Source organism: Trichogramma pretiosum, unplaced genomic scaffold (genome assembly GCF_000599845.2).
Source record: "Trichogramma pretiosum strain Unisexual culture from Peru unplaced genomic scaffold, Tpre_2.0 scaffold79, whole genome shotgun sequence".
In the NCBI taxonomy this organism is placed as follows: domain Eukaryota; kingdom Metazoa; phylum Arthropoda; class Insecta; order Hymenoptera; family Trichogrammatidae; genus Trichogramma; species Trichogramma pretiosum.
The window spans coordinates 84,121-102,597 of record NW_019641700.1 but is presented as its reverse complement, the minus strand read 5'-3'; the positions used below and the strand labels follow the sequence as shown (position 1 = coordinate 102,597).

Below are 18,477 nucleotides of genomic sequence, written 5' to 3'. Positions count from 1 at the left end.
AAATTAATTAAACGTAATAATTTGATTCATGAAAATTCACTCTATTCATATTACCCCGAAGTTCCCATATATAATGAGTAACATTTTTTTAGAATTAAATACTTGCCATCTTCATTTAGTCGATATATTTTCTGGTTGCAGTTAACTAATCGAAAAATCTCGTTATCAAGGTTGCGACATTATAGTTTTGTTTTTATTAAGATCTGTTTGGTTTTGTACACTTTATCGTTTATAAAGCATCAAAACAGGTTCTACAGAGTTTCTACTTTGCAATGCATCTTTTTAAATTGTTTTGAAACCGTTGACAGGGGCGCTGATAGACATGTCATGGTATATTCAGACTTAACAAGCGCATGCGGCAGCCGCGTATAGCTGTTATGGCCTATGGGTCGATTCTGGAGACGTCCTAGCACGCTGCAGTCTGCACGATATTCCCCTTACACCATACAAGTGTACATATCTTCTGTCATCTGTTCATTGCCTCAATTAAATTGATACGTTTTCATTATTCACTCAGTGAATTTTAACACAGTTTGATATTTAGTACTGTTACTTTCTCCCGGTTTATTCTGCTTACATCATTTTTACGTATTTCTGCGTAGAATATTAAAAGTGATAGTAAATCGGTGTTGTAAGTTATTTTTAACCTCAAACTCAAATTGAATCATATATGATACTTTGTGCAGTGAAATTTTCATTTCATCCTTTAATAAATTGTTTATTTTTTGTGATCATTAACAGATAGAGCAGCACAAGAAATGGCTTCTTCAGATACTGTTCATGTGAGCTCGTTGCCTCTTCCACCAGTTCATTATATAAATCTTTATACAGATGAAAATGTTCGAAGAAACAGAGCACCAAGGCCACCCCTTCCAGTTCATGATAATTATACCATGTTTGGAAATATTTTTAATGCTGAAGACCCTATCATTAGGCCATTAGAAGCTCAGGGTATTAAAAGATTATATCCACAACATTTTGACAGAAGAAGAGAGCTTAAAAAGCTAAATCATTCCTTATTAGTTAATTTCTTAGATTTAATTGATATTTTGATGTTATGTCCAGAAAGTTCTAAGAGAGCAGAAAAGGTAATTGTTTTTTCTACATTTACATGAATTGAAGTGTACGATTTATTATATTCATTATTTAATCATTACAGGTGGAAGATTTAAGTTTATTGTTTATTCATATTCATCATCTTTTGAATGAGTTCAGGCCACATCAAGCTCGGGAAACTCTTAGGGTAATGATGGAAATGCAAAAACGTCAAAGAGTAGAGACATCTATTAGGTTTCAAAAACACTTGGAAAAGGTTAGTAGTTAAAATTTTTAATTATCATATTGTTATTTAAAATCTGTATCTCTAAAAAATATTATTTAATTTTTTTTACAATTAAAAATTGTGTATCAAACTTATTTAATTTTTTTCACAAAAGGTTCAAGAAATTGTTCAAAATGCACTGCAATCTTTACCAGATCCATCTGAATCAGATTCTAAATTGATGGTGAATACTGAGGCAATGGAAGTGGACAACGATGAAAATACAGATAGAAGAACTGTTGATCCCTGCAGTCCAAGTGATAGAATAATGTGCAAAGAGATAGATGATATGTTATTATCAAGTGGGGTATATTAAAATCATTTAATGTTACATTTTATTGTAATTATAACTTAATAAGTATTATATAGTATGCTAACTATATGCTAAGTTTATTATGTAAGGAAATAAAAAAATTATTGTTTTCATTTAAAGTAAGAAATACTTTTATTTAATTTGAAGTGTATCTACAGACTTATATAAATACAATATTCACGAAAGCTCTATGTAATATACTTATGTAGATAAATTTAGGGAAAGGAAGGAATTTCAGGAGAGAAAAGCTTAAAACTCACCTGTAAATTGATAATGACTAATGGGGCATACCTATTCATAATCGCTTCCTGTTTAATGATCTGAAAATTTAAAATTCTCAACAGAATTTTCTTTTAAAGCTGAAAATAAAGAGTTAATTTTATTCAAATATGTTAATTGTATTTTCTCAAATGTTCCCTGCAAGCTGCAACGAAATAAATGCATTGTTAATTTGTAATCAAAAAAATGATTGTTGAATTTAATGGTCAAGTAGTTTAAAAATCTTCAATAAATACAAATATCTAAAAAATTAAAAATTGGCAATACAAAGCAATCTAATTTATACACCAGTTTTTTGATTACAAAAAAATATTAATATACCGCCAGCAATTGTGACTAATTGAACATTCCTTTCAGCATCTTCATATTCCTGTAGACAAATATAAATTAATGAAAGTGATAATTCTAATGTGGATTGACAGAAAAATTAGGAAGATCAGGATATTTTTGGTACTAGGAAGAGGAAAAAGCTTTCGGAACAATTACATAAGTTTCTTTCTAATAATGATTACTTCGCTGTTATCTCACACTAATTAGATTTTTGTGTCGCTCCTTCAATTGGCCGTATTTTCAAGTGGCTAATACAAATTAGCAATTTTTTAATCGCATTATCATAAACATTTGTTTGTGAAAAAATCCTCTCATTTGCATTACTGTAAGCTTTTATAAATTTTTTTCCGATTTCACGTACTAATCTTTATACATTCCGTTTTAAAATACAGTATTTTTTGACAGGAATTGCCCCAAATAAAATGGAAAAGTCGATTGAGCATTCTTCCAATTCATTGCTTCCCTTTTTAAATTGGTAATAAATTTCTTCAAGATCCTTTTTTACAAAGAAATATTTCAATGAATATTACGTATTAAGAAAACTTTTGCATTTTGAGTTTTTACTAAGTTTAAGAAACTCTTAGTATTAACTATCAGTAAAAAAGTTTTATCATTAAAGTTGAATGTAGCGTTGTTTTTTGTTTTGTTACGATTCGGCCCTACCTGGTCATTTATAATTAAAATAAAAAAACTAATTTCTTAATATGCGAAATTTGTGAATTAGACTAATATGAATTGTTCTTTCTCCAGGCGCCGCGACCTCTGTTTGGTCTAAATCCACCTCGTCCACCATTCATTTTGTTGTTCTGAAATCTGTTTTGATTTTGGAATCTTCCACCTCGATTACCATAGTTTTGTGAGATATTAGAGCTGTATTTACCACTTGGTGGTGTATACAATTGTTTGTTTCTTTGATTATCTAATTTAATTCTTTTTATAGAATTGTTTGTATTATCGTGATTATCTTTGCTGTTTCCATTACCAAATGTAATTGGTGTATGTCTCTTGGTTCCTGTGGTCACTTTGTCTATTTTTTTCTCTTGTACAATAATTGTCTTCCATGAGGGATGAATCACACTCTTAAAACTGGGTGGCGAATGGAACAAATCCTTAATAAGTGTGTTAATATTACTTGTTGTTTTCAAAGCTATGACTTTAATTTGATTTTCCTTGGATTTCAGGTCTTCTTCACTTTTTCCATGAATTGCTTCTCGCAATTTTTTGATATAACCTTGAATACCCCGAGCAAAATACTGTAATCGCAGCCTAAACTCTTTTAATTGTTCTGGATCCTTAATCAAAAATTCTGGTGCTTGCTTGCAAATTTTGTGAAAAGCATACATTAAACACTCAACGTGGCTGAATTGAAGTTTTGGTACTTCAGTAATATCCGAATCTGGTGGGAGAGGCATGTAATTCTGCAATATAAAACATTTGTTAGTACCAATATTATTTAGTAGGTAGAAAATTCAATTTATTATAATCTTTGATACTTACAACCAAGGTTTTATACAGTTGCTCAACTTTTTCTTCTGGTTTCTCTAATTTTCCACAATGCTCTGATAATTCTGCAAGTAATTTGAGAAGTTCTAATTGAACATCTTTACCACTGGGATCTGCAATTGATGATAAATGTGGCAAAACTTCCATGCAAACATATGAGACAAATCGTTGAGAATCTACTTGTGACTGTAATTTAAAAATTGTTTTCATGAGTTTTATAACATTTCATGGTTAAAAATGAAAAAAATAAATTTTAATATTGTATTTTGTTAGTACAAAATATTTTGATACTTACACTAAAGTATGGAAGAGCATGTTGAATACATTGTATTAGTCTACTGAATTGTTCAAAATTATTGGTATAAGGCATGTTTAACTCTGCTTGTTCAACTGCAATATCCACCAATTCCTGTTGACCAGAAACTGTTGATCCAAGTCTTGTCCATGCTAATAATTCCATAATGTTATGAAATTCATCAGCAGTTACATCTTGCAACACTTTCTTACACTCTGAAATTATGACTTCTTCTACTTCTTTGTTTATAATTTCGCGACCTAAAGTTTTCAACTTTGAAGATAAATACTTTATCACTCTTTCTCTGATACCATCTTCTGCATTCAAGATTTGAATGAAAAATCCATTTATAGCTCCTAGAAAAATAAAATAAAAAAACAGTTGGTTAAAATAAGTTAATTAAAAGATGTATTCAATTAAAATGATCTATTATTACCTTTAGGGTCATTCTTAATCAAAGTCATAATGCTGTTTTGCACGACATCTAATTCTGATGGATCTGGAGCAAGTAAGAGCTGAGCCAATATATCAGCAATCCTTGCTGTATGTTCTTTACTATCTTTACACAGGGCAGGTAAATCCTTGATAGCTTGCTTACGAATCTATAAGATATAAGATATAAATTAATGACAGAATATTATCAAAACATATCTGTAAAATGTGATATATCTTGATGAAAATACTTACAGAAATGTCTTCATCTTCGCACAAATCTAAATGAGCATCAATTGCTTTATCAGCTAACTTTGGGAAGTTCTTAAAGAAACGTGCAATGAATTGAGATGCTAATCGCTTTTCCTTAGGGCAACCTTTAACAGCTTTCAATATTTCCAAATACTCTGCCTCATGCTGTAAAAATTTGAATTATAAATTATTGTTCATAAAATATTTAATTCGTTATAGTTGAAATTATGTTATTGGTAAATTGTTTTTATGATCAATTTTCGTGTTTGGCCAAAAAAACTTTAATCTTATGGACGATAGGTTAAATTTTCATTATTTATATTATTATTTAAAGAAATCCATATTTTTCGTATTTCCGGAGAATCTATCGTATCATTTTGATTAGGTTTGTCTTTCCGGCGGTACACTTAAAATAGTACAATAACCCAGCGGGAATGCCCGAATCCAGAGGCCAGAAAAACAAAGGCAGCGCCCTCTACAAGATCAACATTAGAGTTGAAATTTTTTTTTCCCCGAATTAATTGATCAAACTAATGCTTAATTCCAGATGTTATGATGAGTTAATAGTTTGACAATAAACGCCCAGAGCAATCAGAATTAATCGCTGGCTCATTTACGGTGGTGACAACTGCCTCAAACACGTTTTCATTTAATAAAGATCATTTCACGCGAGACACGAGAAGTGCGCCGCCGCCATCATCGTTACAATGCCGCGTCGCGTGAGGCGAAAGTCAAGAAGTATGAAGTATCGAGTCGAGTATTGTTAAAAGCGAGAAACACGTGCCGGGCACTAATTTATAGTAAGGGAAATAGATGTTTCGAGACTAAACTTACCTCCGAAAGTTTATCCTTGGCGTCGGCAAGAACGCCGAAATGCTTGTAAAGCTTTTGAATGCTTTGACTGGCACTGTCTGCACTCATGATTGTGATTGATCGTGGAATTTGATGAAAATAGCAACGAACGAAACGACACGAAGTTTTTTTTTCGGCTCGCAACACACTTCAACGCGCACGAAACCGAAAATCCGCGAGGATGATTAAAAAAATTATGTAAGTTATAGTGAAGATAATGAACTTTTTATGATAACGAAAATAATAGGTAGTTAGGAAGCGGTACACAAATAACAATTAATAACTATTCTCAAGAAAAAATCGTGGGACGAGTAAGTCGACGACGACGATAACTAGCTGAAGAACAGACTTGTAATGTAGTCTCGAAGAATATAAGAGAAAGAATCTGCCTACAGTTGCCGTAGTGAAGTGGCGGCGTTGCCGGCGATACGAACAACACTGCGGCAAACGGGCTCGAAATTACTCGAAAACAGCAGCCGCAGTGAGCGGAAAATTCAAATTCGTGCAAAAATATAATTTATAAAATATCTATTGTAAAATATTTTTTCCATTCGTTAAAATAAAAATATAATTGTGTCGGTAGTCATATTTTTATTCAAATGATTGTAAAAAGAAAAATTTAGAATAGATATTTTAAATTACATCTTTACAAGAATTAGAATTCCGTCCTTGTGCGAGTGCTGTTTTTGAGAGTGCTGCGGTAGGCGGCAGCGCTAACGTAAACAGGGACGATATAAACATATCGATGTTTCTCAATATCGATTAATCGATTACTACATTATTTAAGTTTTCTTTAGTCTTTACGTACGGTGCATAGGAAGTATATACCTGTAAGGACATAGAGATAGAATATCTTCAAGTCGTTAATGAAATGTAACGTGCACAATATTGAAATTATAATTGCATCGATCAATACTTGTCTCTACAAAAAGTATCAGAAGATACTACAATCGATACTTGCGAGTATTGAACAACATTGGCATTGCCCTATCAGCCACACATATTATCACATGCGAATCACATGTACACAGTACACACTGCAATTGTCCTTAGGAAGATATTAAAATTATTAACATGTTTAATGCAAAAATATTTTTAACTATAAAAATTTTTTCTTATTGATTACTTTTTTGTAAATATTTTATCCTTTTGGCAACAAAAACCCGAGGCCTCATACTAATTGGCCGAACGTATATGATAAAATTACAATAAAAATTCTGTCCAATTCTGTAGAAAACTTAATGTTGATCATTTTATAGAACGATGCAATAGAAAAAATGTAAGTGGTGCAGGTAGCTGAAAAAAGAAGAAAAATATTTTACTTTAGTTTCGGCGTGATTGTTATTGTAGCTCTTGCCTACGTATAAAATTTGGTGTTTGTGAATTGTGTTCGTCACACACACACACACACACACACATAAGCAAACACACGCACGTCAAAAATCCACACTCGGACGCCATCTTGTTTCGAAACTCGCCTAAAGAACCTCGACGGTTGGAACTTGGAAAGTTTCCGGTCATTCTCTCGCGTTTACTTGCGTGAGAATCATTGTGAGTATTAAATCTCTAAACGCCAACCTTGCTCCGAAAGTGCCCGGACTCTATCGAGAGAAGCAAAAGGGAGCGTTCTTATAAAGCTTCTGATCTCTTCAAGAAAGACACAGAGGAAACATGTCCCGCAACGACAGTCGTAACGAATGCAGAATATACGTTGGTAACTTGCCGCCAGACATACGCACCAAAGATATCCAGGACCTATTCTACAAGTTTGGAAAAGTCGCCTTTGTCGATTTGAAAAACCGACGCGGACCTCCTTTTGCATTCGTTGAATTTGACGACCCGAGGTAATTATGATTTCTACGTGGTACCTTCAATGAGAACTATTAGTAAGAGGCTAAAAATATATCTCAAGTTATTATTATTATTATATATTTACTCATGTTGACCGCTTACCTTTAACTTTTAATTGTTCCAAACTTAAGGATAATTGTGGCAGCAAGTAAGATAATACAATGTGTTTTCATGCTATTCATTTATTTATAATCAAATGAAAACAATATCAGTGTGTAATTGTTATATCGCTTCAATCCAAGCACTATCATTATATTTTTCAAAATCTTTTGTTAGTAAACAGTTTTGTCAAGAGTATGAAAATATATATGAGTAAAGATAGTACCTTTTATACCCTTGCGTGCAATATTTACAAATTAATTATTGCATACTGTGTTCCATAAGAATTATTATCATAAAATTGACACTATTATTTAACTTATGGTTGTCAATAATTTTTAGAGATGCAGAAGATGCAGTTCATGCTAGAGATGGATATGACTATGATGGATACCGTTTGAGAGTAGAATTCCCTCGTGGAGGAGGACCTAGCAGCAGTTTCCGAGGAGGTGGTGGTGGTGGTAGAGGAGGTGACAACAGTCGAGGCAGAGGTGGAGATAGTGGAAGAGGACGTGGTCCACCTGCCAGAAGATCTCAGTATAGAGTACTTGTTACAGCTTTACCACCATCCGGTAGTTGGCAAGATTTGAAAGATCACATGAGGGAGGCTGGAGATGTCTGTTTCGCTGATGTCTATAAAGATGGAACTGGAGTTGTTGAGTTTTTACGTTATGATGATATGAAGTATGCTGTCAAAAAACTTGATGACTCTAAATTCAGATCTCATGAGGTACATTTTTATCAATCATCACACAAATTAACTGTTCTACAAGTACTGAGGTAACAACTTTTATAGGGTGAAGTGACTTATATCAGAGTCAAAGAAGACCATGGTGGAAGTGGTGATCGTCGCAGCGAAGACAAAGATAGAGGTCGTAGCCGTTCCCGAAGCTACAGCCCACGTCGTCGTGGTTCACCTTCTTACTCGCCTGTAAGAAGAAACCATTCACGATCGCGATCCCGCTCACGATCACGTTCATATGATTAGAGTGTACGTATCACAAATAATGCACTCTGTACGAACGACCCAGCACAGTGCTTTAAGCTATATTCAGTTTATAACACTTTCACTAATTCATTTCAATTAATCTTAAAATTTTAATAAAGCATATTCGCATTTGTGTTTGGAGCTCTTCAAATATTCACCAACGAACTTCAATTATGTATTATAGAAACTAATAGTAGCTTATGGTTCACCTGTACCTTGCCCTAATATGAATTTTTAATGTTTTTTTTTTAATGGTATGGTATTTTTTTAATTACAAATATGATTCAAAAATTACATACATGAGATACATTCCGCGAATATTTGTAATTAAAATGTGAATCTTGAATTATGTTATATAAGAACTTTGTACACTTGACTATGCTCCTAAATTTAAAATAATTCGGAAACGAACTTTGGCTTAAATTGAACTCATGATTTGAATCGTGACTGAAATGCTAAGTATCAAATATTTGATATGTTTCATGAAAAACTATTCAACAAGGTAGAAAATGTTTTGAAAAAAATAATAACCCATAAGCTTGTGATAAATTTCAAAGAAGACTATCATTTTCTATCTTGTAAATATGGAATAGACTAGAAATAAGATTAATGAAATGTAAGAGACTTTGAAAATTAATTGTACTGAAACATTTCAAATTCCAATATAACTTCAAATAACTCAATTATATAAATAATTTTTTATTTATTAAACCATAATAGTCATTCAAGCATAATTTTAATCAATTAGATCTAAAACTAAGTTCAAATCATGTTTAAATTATAGATTTATTGTTCAAAAAAGTTGCATAATTTAACAAGTCAATTAAATTTTGATTAATCTTCAGAGCTTATGTTGTAATAAAATTGAAACTAACTTATTTTTCTCTTTTGTATATATGGGATTGGATTGTTACACAATGAATGAAACCTACACCTGATGAACTTGCTTCTACACTGGATTATGTATTCGTGACGCGTTGCTTTGGAGGGAATTTGCGCGGAGAACATGAGAGAATAATCGGGAAAGGATCGCGAGGATAGGATATTGAGCGAATTAAAAGGATTTTATCGCAAAAGGATTTTAAAAGCATTGGATTCAGGATTCGAGTCAATTTAAAGGATGAGATTTCATAATTGTAAGAGGATTTATAAGCAAACTGGATCAAATCATGGTTTTCCGATTATTCAGTGTGACTCATATTTGGTGTTATTTCACTCACCTTCGAGTCAACACTATTAATCGTGGATTCTATTTACTGTGATAATTTTACGATCTATTGTGTAGGAAAAAACTTATCAAAAATCTTCGATACATCGGACCCATCAAAGGATTAGTATATGTGAAAGCATTGGGAATTCGTTTTGCATGAGTTAGTGTTAATTGTGATTTTGAAATTAAGACAATTTTGGATGAATGACTTTAACAAGAGGATTCCATCATAGTTTTCCAACAGTAAAGTCAAGTTTTCCCGAAACTATGTCACTTGCTAAACTTGGATAATTCTCGGATTGTCTCAGTTTTCCCCCGTCGGGGAAATTAAGAGAGCTCGTTATTGGATAAAATCGAAGTGACAAGAGGAGGTGAGGATTTCGATTGACTGATTCATAATCTCGATTTAGGAAGAAAGTGCGAACCATATTTAAAGAGGAACGTTTTCATCATCCATCGTTGGATGAATTGGGAGATCTTCCGGAGGATCTAACACCAAGGTATTTTCAAATTTCGGTTGCACTAATCGAGATACCTCATCTTCTACTGTAAATAAATGCATGTATTCTCATCTTCTTCTTTGAATTTTTTTCCAAATTTTAATATTCTTTTTCTCTAATTTTATTATTAGTGTCATTGACACGGAGATATATTAGATGTACCATATTGAATTTTAAATCTGGCACCTACTTGTCTTCATGATTTTATTTGTTCGTTTTTTTATATACATAGCTCTTGCATTATTATTCACAAAATATCTTTGAGAGAAGAAATCATTACTACCTTTTTACTTAGGTATCGAAATATTATTTATTAATGATTGATTCTTTGATTTAAATTTGATCTTATGCTCATAATTTTTTAAATATAGTGCATAATCATTCATCAAAAATCCAAACAAAATTTTTTTTCTTTCTCATAGGGTAGAAAGTAAATTGCATGTATTACCAGAAGCGCTAATAGAATTATAACAAATCTTATCGTCGGAACAGTAACATACACTTTTCTCGCGCGAATACTCTTTGTAGCATTAATTACCTTTTGATAAACAAAGAATTTCGTTAAAATTCTGCAATCTTAAAAATAATAATTTAATTCTACGTAGGCTGTACCATCAAATAATCAAAATTTATAATTCTATGAAACATAAAGCTTTTTCTGAAGTCTCTTAAGACTTTGAAGATTAATTTTGAAAGGTCAGGTGTTGATGTAACGGTGAAGAGTTCGAAAAGGATATAAAACTAATTTTAATGTATCACATGTATCTGTAAGTAAGTATTTCGTCACACAATAAAAGAAATTTCTTTAAAAATACGTTTGTTTTTATTGAATCTCTCATTAAAAATATAGATATATATGATTATATTTACTTGTAAATCGTAGCATGGACTATTCAAAAATGCATTTTCGAGATGAAAAGATCGTCCAATTCTTTTACCAAGACTCACCAACCGGGCGAAGGACGATATCTTGTACCTGTAATACAAGAAATAAGAAAAAAATTTAACTTCGACGATTGCTGAATTTTTATAAGTCAAATTTCTAAAATTCCATGATGTTTTACCAAGACATGCGAAGGCACCGACAGGATGAAAGCGACTGCCTCGGCAACGTCGCCAGGATGGAGCACCGGCATATGCTTAAGTACCTCGGGTGTAAAGGTCGAGTAATCGGCGAGCAATTCCGTGGCAACCACACCCGGGCTAATGGTCTGATACGGGGGAACGTTAGCACGCCCGAAAAGTAAAAACGCCCAGTTATCGCGGGCAGCTGTCATAGTGACAATTAAAACTTACGGAGACGCGAATCTTCGAGCCGGCGAGCTCGTATCTCAGAGTCTGAGCCAAGGCGTTGATGGCCCTCTTGGCGGCTGGATAGACGTTGAAGGCCGGCACGGGTGGCACTCGCTCGCCGGCCAAGCTGCCGATGTGCACGATCAGGCCGTCCTCGCCGGAGTCGCGCATGTGGCGAACGGCCTCGCGCGTGCACACGCACAAGCCGAGCACGTTCACGTCGAACACGCGCCGCCACTCCTCGAGATTTCCATCTGCATAATTGTAAGGCAAAATGAAAATCGGCAAGTTACCGTCCTGTTTTCTTAAACTTGGTAGGTACCGGACAGAGTCGTCTCCTTGGTGACGCCGGCATTGTTGACGAGCACGTCGATCGAGCCGATGTTCTCTTTGACCCAGGCGAAGGCGGTCACGACGTTCTTCTCGTTCGTCACGTCGCACTCGACCGCGTGTAATTTGGCCTCGGGGTCGTCGGTCAGCTCCTTGATTCTCTCGACTCTTCTAGCCAGCCCGACCACTATCAGACCTACATCGCATATGGGGCTTGCATTATTTTATTGTTCGTCAATTGTGCGCGTAAACGACCGTAATAACTTCCATTAGGGTCGGGGAGTAACGTGCATATTGTTGTCGTAGAAATGCTTACTTGATGATTTTTTAATTATCAAAATGAGTGTTATTGCGGGTATTTTTTTCATGCATCTTGCTCGAACAATTTGTGTCCAATTTCAATTTATAAATGACTCATTAATTCCAATGTAAATGAGAACTACGAAAGCTACAAACATCCATGCTCCTTACCGCATTCCAGGAGCTTTTTGACAATCGCAGCTCCTATTCCGGCACTGGCACCCGTGACCACGGCAACTTTACCGGACCAGCGATCCATGACGAAACGATATATTGCAAGATTCGTGGGTCGCGCGCGAAAATCGGTCTATCCAGCGAGACGGCTTCTCGGCCACTGCGAACTAGATTCGAGACATAACACTGGACGCGCGAGCCGATGCATTGCGTATTATGCGAGAGTAACGAGGTTGCAGCTTAGTACTTATGTGGAGCTCGAGCTCTAGCTTAACTTCTCATCTGTGCACTATGCAACGAGAGAGCCAACAAATTTTTACAATCAATTGGCTCGTAGTAGACGTCTATACACGTAGTCGTTGAGGCGGTGGCAGGCGTTGATCGGTAATATGAGTAAATCGATCTGGCGGATTACGTAGCGAATGCAGCAGAGAGGCGTTCGTTGACCTGGCAAGGCCGTCGACATCCATGGATTAACACACTGCACGATTGCGTCGATGTATATTATATCGAGTTACTGATTTTTCATTCGACGTATGTAATTATTATGACTTTTAAAATGTACTTGAAAGCACGATGTTATCAGGATTATTTACTTTTCTTTACTACTTGGAGGAATTTTCGTTATTGAAAGTGTTATTCAAAGTCAACTCGAGTACATGCGCGTAATTATGCAAAAACATCAATAATTTTTCAAAACTGACATTTATGCTGCGCCTCTAAAAAAAGATTTTTTTTTGCCGTATAACTAGTAACATTTTTTTTAAATTCGGGAAAATTCTCAACGCATTCGTATCGATTTCATATTCAAAGTCCAGTGCCTATTTTTTCGCGCTCTTACCGTGGCATTGCGAATTCACCTTAATCGCTCAGTTGGGGCTGAACGGCACATACACAACACTGCGGCATCTCTGCGTGTCCCAGAGATTCATTTTTGATACATCACGCCGATTTCCGAAACAACAGTTTCAAATTCAATTGGTCCCCAATTGTTGTTGCATTGTTGAAACCTTTAGTGAAAAGTAGTGGTTGCTGTTGAAAAACAGTCTTAGACTTCAAAATGGTAAGATTCGCAATAAATGATTATGACTTTTGCAAAGCTAACCTAAAATGTGAAATAAGCAATTTATTTTTCCGAATATTTTCATATTTATTCTGCTTCAAAAATGGTGCTTTACAATTTATTATTATAAAAATTTATCTAAACATCATAATTTGAAATGAAGTCATTGTGGAAGATTGTTTGCAATTGAGATTTTAGTGACTTTTGTGTTATTGTCATGTCATCGTTTCATTAAAGCCGGTTTATTGGACATTTTGTCACATTGTATTTTTGTAGCTTCAAGTTCAGCAAAATTTTAAGTTTTATGTCTTTTTGCAGTTCCGAAATCAGTATGACAGTGATGTTACGGTATGGAGTCCACAAGGACGTTTGCACCAGGTTGAATATGCCATGGAGGCAGTCAAACTTGGATCTGCCACCGTTGGCCTTAAAAACAAAACTCATGCTGTTATTGTAGCTTTAAAGAGAGCAACTTCAGAATTATCATCTCATCAAAAGAAAATTTTTCCCATTGACAAGCACATTGGCATTGCCATGTCTGGTCTTACTGCTGATGCCAGAATGTTGAGGTAATATTTTAGTTGAATATCAGTTCTTTATTATGGAAAAAAGTTAATATTTTATTAAAATATTCATTCATTTCTTATAGCCGATACATGAGAACAGAATGTTTGAATTATAAATATTCTCATGATAATACCTTGCCAGTCAGTCGGCTCATCACAAACTTAGGAAATAAAATGCAGACTTGCACTCAACGATATGATAGGAGGCCATATGGAGTAGGATTATTAGTAGCTGGTTATGATGTAAATATTTTCTTTAAATTTTGTTAATTTAAAAATTATATATTACATTAATCAATTCTTCTTTCAGGATCAAGGTCCTCACATCTATCAAACGTGCCCATCGGCCAATTATTTTGATTGCAAAGCTATGGCTATTGGTGCAAGATCTCAAAGTGCCCGAACTTATTTAGAAAAACATCTTAATGAATTTATGAGTTGTGAAGTAGAAGACCTCATCAAACATGGTTTGAGATCATTGCGTGATACCTTACCTAATGAGGCTGATTTATCTACTAAGGTAAACAATAATTTTTTTTAAAACAAAATAATGTAAAATATTGTATATAATAATGGTTATTTTTTTTAGAACGTTTCTATTGGAGTTGTTGGAAAAGGAACTGATTTCAAAATCTTAGATGAAGCAGAAACTCAACGTTACCTTTCTGAAATTGAAGGTGATGATAAACGCACCAGACCTTCAGATGGTGATGCACCATCTGATGATAGACCACCACAAGATCCTCCTGCAGATCCTCTTGCCCAAGATCCTCAAGTTGCTGTTGCTACTGAAGAAAGATCTGCAGCAATGGATACAGAATGATGAAAGTAATTTACATATTGATAACATCAATTTTTATTCAGTGGTCGAGAGTAAATAAAGATTAACACTTAATTACTGTTTCTTATTGTAACATTCGTTAATTTTTCATTCTGATGATTTTGTGAATATGGTCTTTATTTCAATATAATTTGTCTATTTACATTATAAGTATTTTGAAATATATTTGTATAACATTTGAATTTGCTTAGCAAATAAGTCAATTTAAAAAATAAATCAACATTACTATTTTATCAAACTGTTTCAATTTGCGATGTTTAAACGAAAAAATTGGAACAATTTAAAAAAATCTAAATATCTCCAGTAAATTTGTACTTGAACAATATTCTATCAAAGTAATTAAGTTAATAACTATTGAGCACTATTATGTGTGACCTCATTCTCTACTTTTATTCCCTTTTTTTCTTTCAAAATATTTGTTAGGAAATATTCGCCAGCTTTATAGGATGATCTTACTAAAGGCCCACTAGCTGTGTATAAAAATCCTAATTCTTCTCCAACTTTTTCCCACGATTTAAATTTCTCCGGTGTAACGTACTCAATAACTTTCAGATGTCTTTTTGTCGGTTGCATGTATTGTCCAAGAGTTACAGCTTCAACACCTGCTGCCCTAAGATCTTTCATTGTTTGCATTACTTCTTCATCTGTTTCTCCTAAACCCAACATGATTGATGACTTTGTTATCAAATCAGGATTAGTGTCCTTTGCCGCTTTTAGGACTTTCAGTGACTGCCTATTAAAAATAAAAAACAAATGTTTAAACAATGATTTTCATTTAAATAAATTTATTTATTTTACTCACTGATATCGGGCGCGTCTATCGCGAACAAACGGCGTCAACCTCTCTACAGTTTCTATATTGTGAGCATAAACATCTAATCCTGAGGCAACAATTGTTTTTACACATTCAATATTTCCTTGAAAGTCTGGAACTAAACACTCAACTAAAATATTACTCCTAAAAAAGAAAGTATAGATTTAGTGATTTATAAACAAGACAAGAATAGTGAATTTTTGGCAACGATGATCAATGGTCAAGAATTTACCTTGCTTTGAGTTCTTTGACTGTGGCTGCAATATGACTAGCTCCTCCATCTGGCATATCTAAAATAATAGTTAGAAGTTAGGAATATATTTTACATTTAATCTAGTTTTATTAAAAAGATATTTTGAAGTACAATTTACCATCACGATCTACAGAAGTTAAAACTACATAATCTAAGCCCCATTCTGTAACTGCTGTTGCTGTATTCTTTGGTTCTTCAGGATCTAAGGGAGGAGGAGCTCTAGCAGTTTTCACAGAACAAAACCTACATCCTCTGGTACATGTATCTCCCATCAACTAAAAAATCAATAAATTATAAGCTAGTTATAATTAAAAAATATATTTATGCAATTCAAAAATGGATACCATTATTGTGGCTGTAGCTGTTCCGTGGGTACCACCTCCCCAACATTCTCCAATATTTGGACATCTTGCTTCTTCACAAACTGTACTTAAACCCAGATTTCGAAGTTGAGATTTGATGCGGCTAAAATTTTTACCCATGGGTATCTGAGTTTTGAGCCAAGGAGGTAATCGTAGTCGAGACTTATCTCCCTTTTCCAATTTGAGTGCCCCATCATATTCTGTATTCTTACCAGATATAAAATCTTCCAACTGTGGACCAGATGCTAGATTTTTTGAGAATTCATCTTTTGTGGTTTTAGTAGCGAAAGAACTCTGCAATGTCAAATATTTTTTGAGAACTGAAAGTAAAGTATCCTGATTTTCACTATAACAAATACTGACTGAGTACTTACTGTTTTGTGGAAATTAAGCTCTGACGGACATTTTATGCCAGATATTCGCGCAGGACGTAACATTTTGAATGATTTCATGAGTTCCATTTGTTACTCTGCAAAAGTATACATATATGTATTATACACACGTCATACATTGGGCAATATTGCGTATGAATCAACAAGAACGATAAAGATTAAAACTGCAGTAAGTTTAGAGATACATCAGTTTAAGATGTAATAATTCAGCTCGTAAATAACTTTATCACAACCGTCTTGCACAATGACAGCTCATTTTTATTTTTTTGTGTAATGACATTTTGATTGTTTCTTTTTTTTTACGTAACAATGCAAAATTTCAAATTTTAGTAATCACAAGATCATAGTTAAAAAAAATCTTCGATTCAAGATTGATTTAGATTGAGAAATATACATTCAAAGTTTGATACCTATTATATTTTTTGTTTGGATTTTGGAGTTACGCTTGCAGACGACGTTTCATTGCCACTGCTGATCGCGAGCTTGATATGTAAACGAGTCGTCGTGTGCCCGACGCTTCAGATAAGATACTAGATGATCATCTAACCTAAAAGATATTGCAAACTAAATTGGAAGCGAAATACAAATCAACAGAAAAGAACCGACGAAAAGCACGAGTATGCATTTTAAACGATGAAATTTATTTTCTTTCTCTTCTTTACATTACATTATACATTATATTATATTTTATGTTATCTTATATATAATTTAATACTAATTTATTGTATTCTATTATTATTAATTAGTGTTTTTTTCATGCACAAAAGTGATTGACCAAAAAGTCATCATCAATCTGCTTAAAACGGCTTCTGATTGGTTGAATTACTCTTGTCTTAAGCCAAAATGAGATCAAAAATTGACATTAACTTAAGGGGTTAAACATTTCATTAGCATTACAATTACTCTATTGAGCTTTATTTGTGGCTGCAAACCTCCAATTATTTATTGACTTTTTAAAATTCATTTTTTTACATAATGAAATAACATCGGAGGAAATCATGGTATTATTATAAATGAAAATTTTCAAATTAAACTTTTGAACAAGTAAATTAAATTTTATACGTTTATTAAGTTGTGATGCATTGTATCAGTGTGGTTTCGAGACGATTTTCCTTTTGTTTATATTTTTTTCCACGTATACCGTAATAACTTTATGCACTGAGTCGGTGTGGATTTTGCAATTACCCTTAGTTGAGAACTTCTTTCCACAAAACATCACACGTATATTTGATGCCACTGTGTATTTCATCGATGTGTTTTTTGAGATCTTTCTTTCTCGTAAACTTCTTTTCGCATATGTCACAATTATGTCTAACACTGTTGTGCACTACATCAATATGGATCTTGAGTCGAACCTTTTATGTGATTTTTTTTCTCATATAATGTGACATCATTATGCACCGAATCAATGTGCATTTTCAGACTTGTCTTCTCAGAAATGTTTTATCGCGCGCATGAAGAATTTTATTATGCACCGAATCGATGTGGATTTTGAGCCTTTTTTTATACGTCGTTTTCGCATGCATCGCATGAATATGTGACACCCATGTGCACCGCGTTAACCCATTAACGCGCAAAAGTGCAATTTTGTGCATGAATTTTCCGTTGTAAAAAAATTATAGATAAAGTTAAAATATTTTCTTGAAAATCAATACCCAGGAGTTTTTAGGTATGCTCTTTCAGTATCCGGTGTTATTTTTGCGATAAATAAACATTATCATCGTTTATTTTGCCATTAAAAACAAAAAACGTGATTTTTTGACTCAAAATTTTTTTTCAAAGTCGATTTTCTACCTTGCATTGCCTTTGGAGGGTTCCCATAACACCAGAAATCGTGCACTTTTTCTCTGAACCTTCAAAAAAG

At 33.6% G+C, this 18,477-nt stretch overlaps 6 protein-coding genes across 11 annotated transcripts in view; 3 read left to right on the top strand and 3 right to left on the bottom strand.

Annotated features, from left to right (window-relative positions):
* The window catches only part of LOC106657740 (hepatoma-derived growth factor-related protein 2), a 95,269-nt gene extending 93,613 nt beyond the window's left edge, over positions 1–1,656 (top strand). For all 6 annotated transcript variants that reach the window (XM_014379411.2, XM_014379410.2, XM_014379408.2 and 3 more), the window contains 3 exons: positions 742–1,088; positions 1,160–1,312; positions 1,437–1,656. In XM_014379411.2, coding sequence (XP_014234897.1) covers positions 742–1,088; positions 1,160–1,312; positions 1,437–1,637 — 701 coding nt within the window. In that variant the 3' untranslated portion in view covers positions 1,638–1,656. The remainder of the gene's footprint in view (positions 1–741; positions 1,089–1,159; positions 1,313–1,436) is intronic.
* An 85-nt stretch (positions 1,657–1,741) lies between these two features.
* Positions 1,742–5,995, bottom strand: LOC106657742 (apoptosis inhibitor 5). Its single transcript, XM_014379413.2, has 6 exons — positions 5,560–5,995; positions 4,729–4,890; positions 4,478–4,643; positions 4,042–4,397; positions 3,741–3,932; positions 1,742–3,661 (listed from the first exon to the last, which is right to left on the bottom strand). The coding sequence occupies exons 1-6, from the start codon at positions 5,644–5,646 to the stop codon at positions 2,969–2,971; spliced, it is 1,656 nt and encodes a 551-aa protein (XP_014234899.1). The 5' UTR covers positions 5,647–5,995; the 3' UTR covers positions 1,742–2,968.
* A 904-nt stretch (positions 5,996–6,899) lies between these two features.
* On the top strand, positions 6,900–9,243 carry LOC106657747 (serine/arginine-rich splicing factor 1). The gene is made up of 3 exons (XM_014379421.2): positions 6,900–7,421; positions 7,870–8,257; positions 8,324–9,243. Exons 1-3 carry the CDS (start codon positions 7,249–7,251, stop codon positions 8,513–8,515), a joined length of 753 nt encoding a protein of 250 aa, XP_014234907.1. The 5' UTR covers positions 6,900–7,248; the 3' UTR covers positions 8,516–9,243.
* Positions 9,244–9,333: 90 nt separating this feature from the next.
* On the bottom strand, positions 9,334–12,463 carry LOC106657749 (farnesol dehydrogenase-like). The gene is made up of 6 exons (XM_014379422.2): positions 12,320–12,463; positions 11,841–12,044; positions 11,522–11,772; positions 11,290–11,436; positions 11,096–11,201; positions 9,334–10,990 (listed from the first exon to the last, which is right to left on the bottom strand). The coding sequence occupies exons 1-5, from the start codon at positions 12,405–12,407 to the stop codon at positions 11,160–11,162; spliced, it is 732 nt and encodes a 243-aa protein (XP_014234908.1). The 5' UTR covers positions 12,408–12,463; the 3' UTR covers positions 9,334–10,990; positions 11,096–11,159.
* Positions 12,464–13,205: 742 nt separating this feature from the next.
* Positions 13,206–15,025, top strand: LOC106657729 (proteasome subunit alpha type-1). Its single transcript, XM_014379390.1, has 5 exons — positions 13,206–13,385; positions 13,704–13,954; positions 14,035–14,194; positions 14,262–14,471; positions 14,541–15,025. The coding sequence occupies exons 1-5, from the start codon at positions 13,383–13,385 to the stop codon at positions 14,772–14,774; spliced, it is 858 nt and encodes a 285-aa protein (XP_014234876.1). The 5' UTR covers positions 13,206–13,382; the 3' UTR covers positions 14,775–15,025.
* Positions 14,847–17,108, bottom strand: LOC106657728 (lipoyl synthase, mitochondrial). Its single transcript, XM_014379389.1, has 7 exons — positions 17,024–17,108; positions 16,596–16,690; positions 16,204–16,515; positions 15,978–16,134; positions 15,839–15,896; positions 15,595–15,750; positions 14,847–15,525 (listed from the first exon to the last, which is right to left on the bottom strand). Exons 2-7 carry the CDS (start codon positions 16,680–16,682, stop codon positions 15,144–15,146), a joined length of 1,152 nt encoding a protein of 383 aa, XP_014234875.1. The 5' UTR covers positions 16,683–16,690; positions 17,024–17,108; the 3' UTR covers positions 14,847–15,143.
* Positions 17,109–18,477: the final 1,369 nt, after the last annotated feature.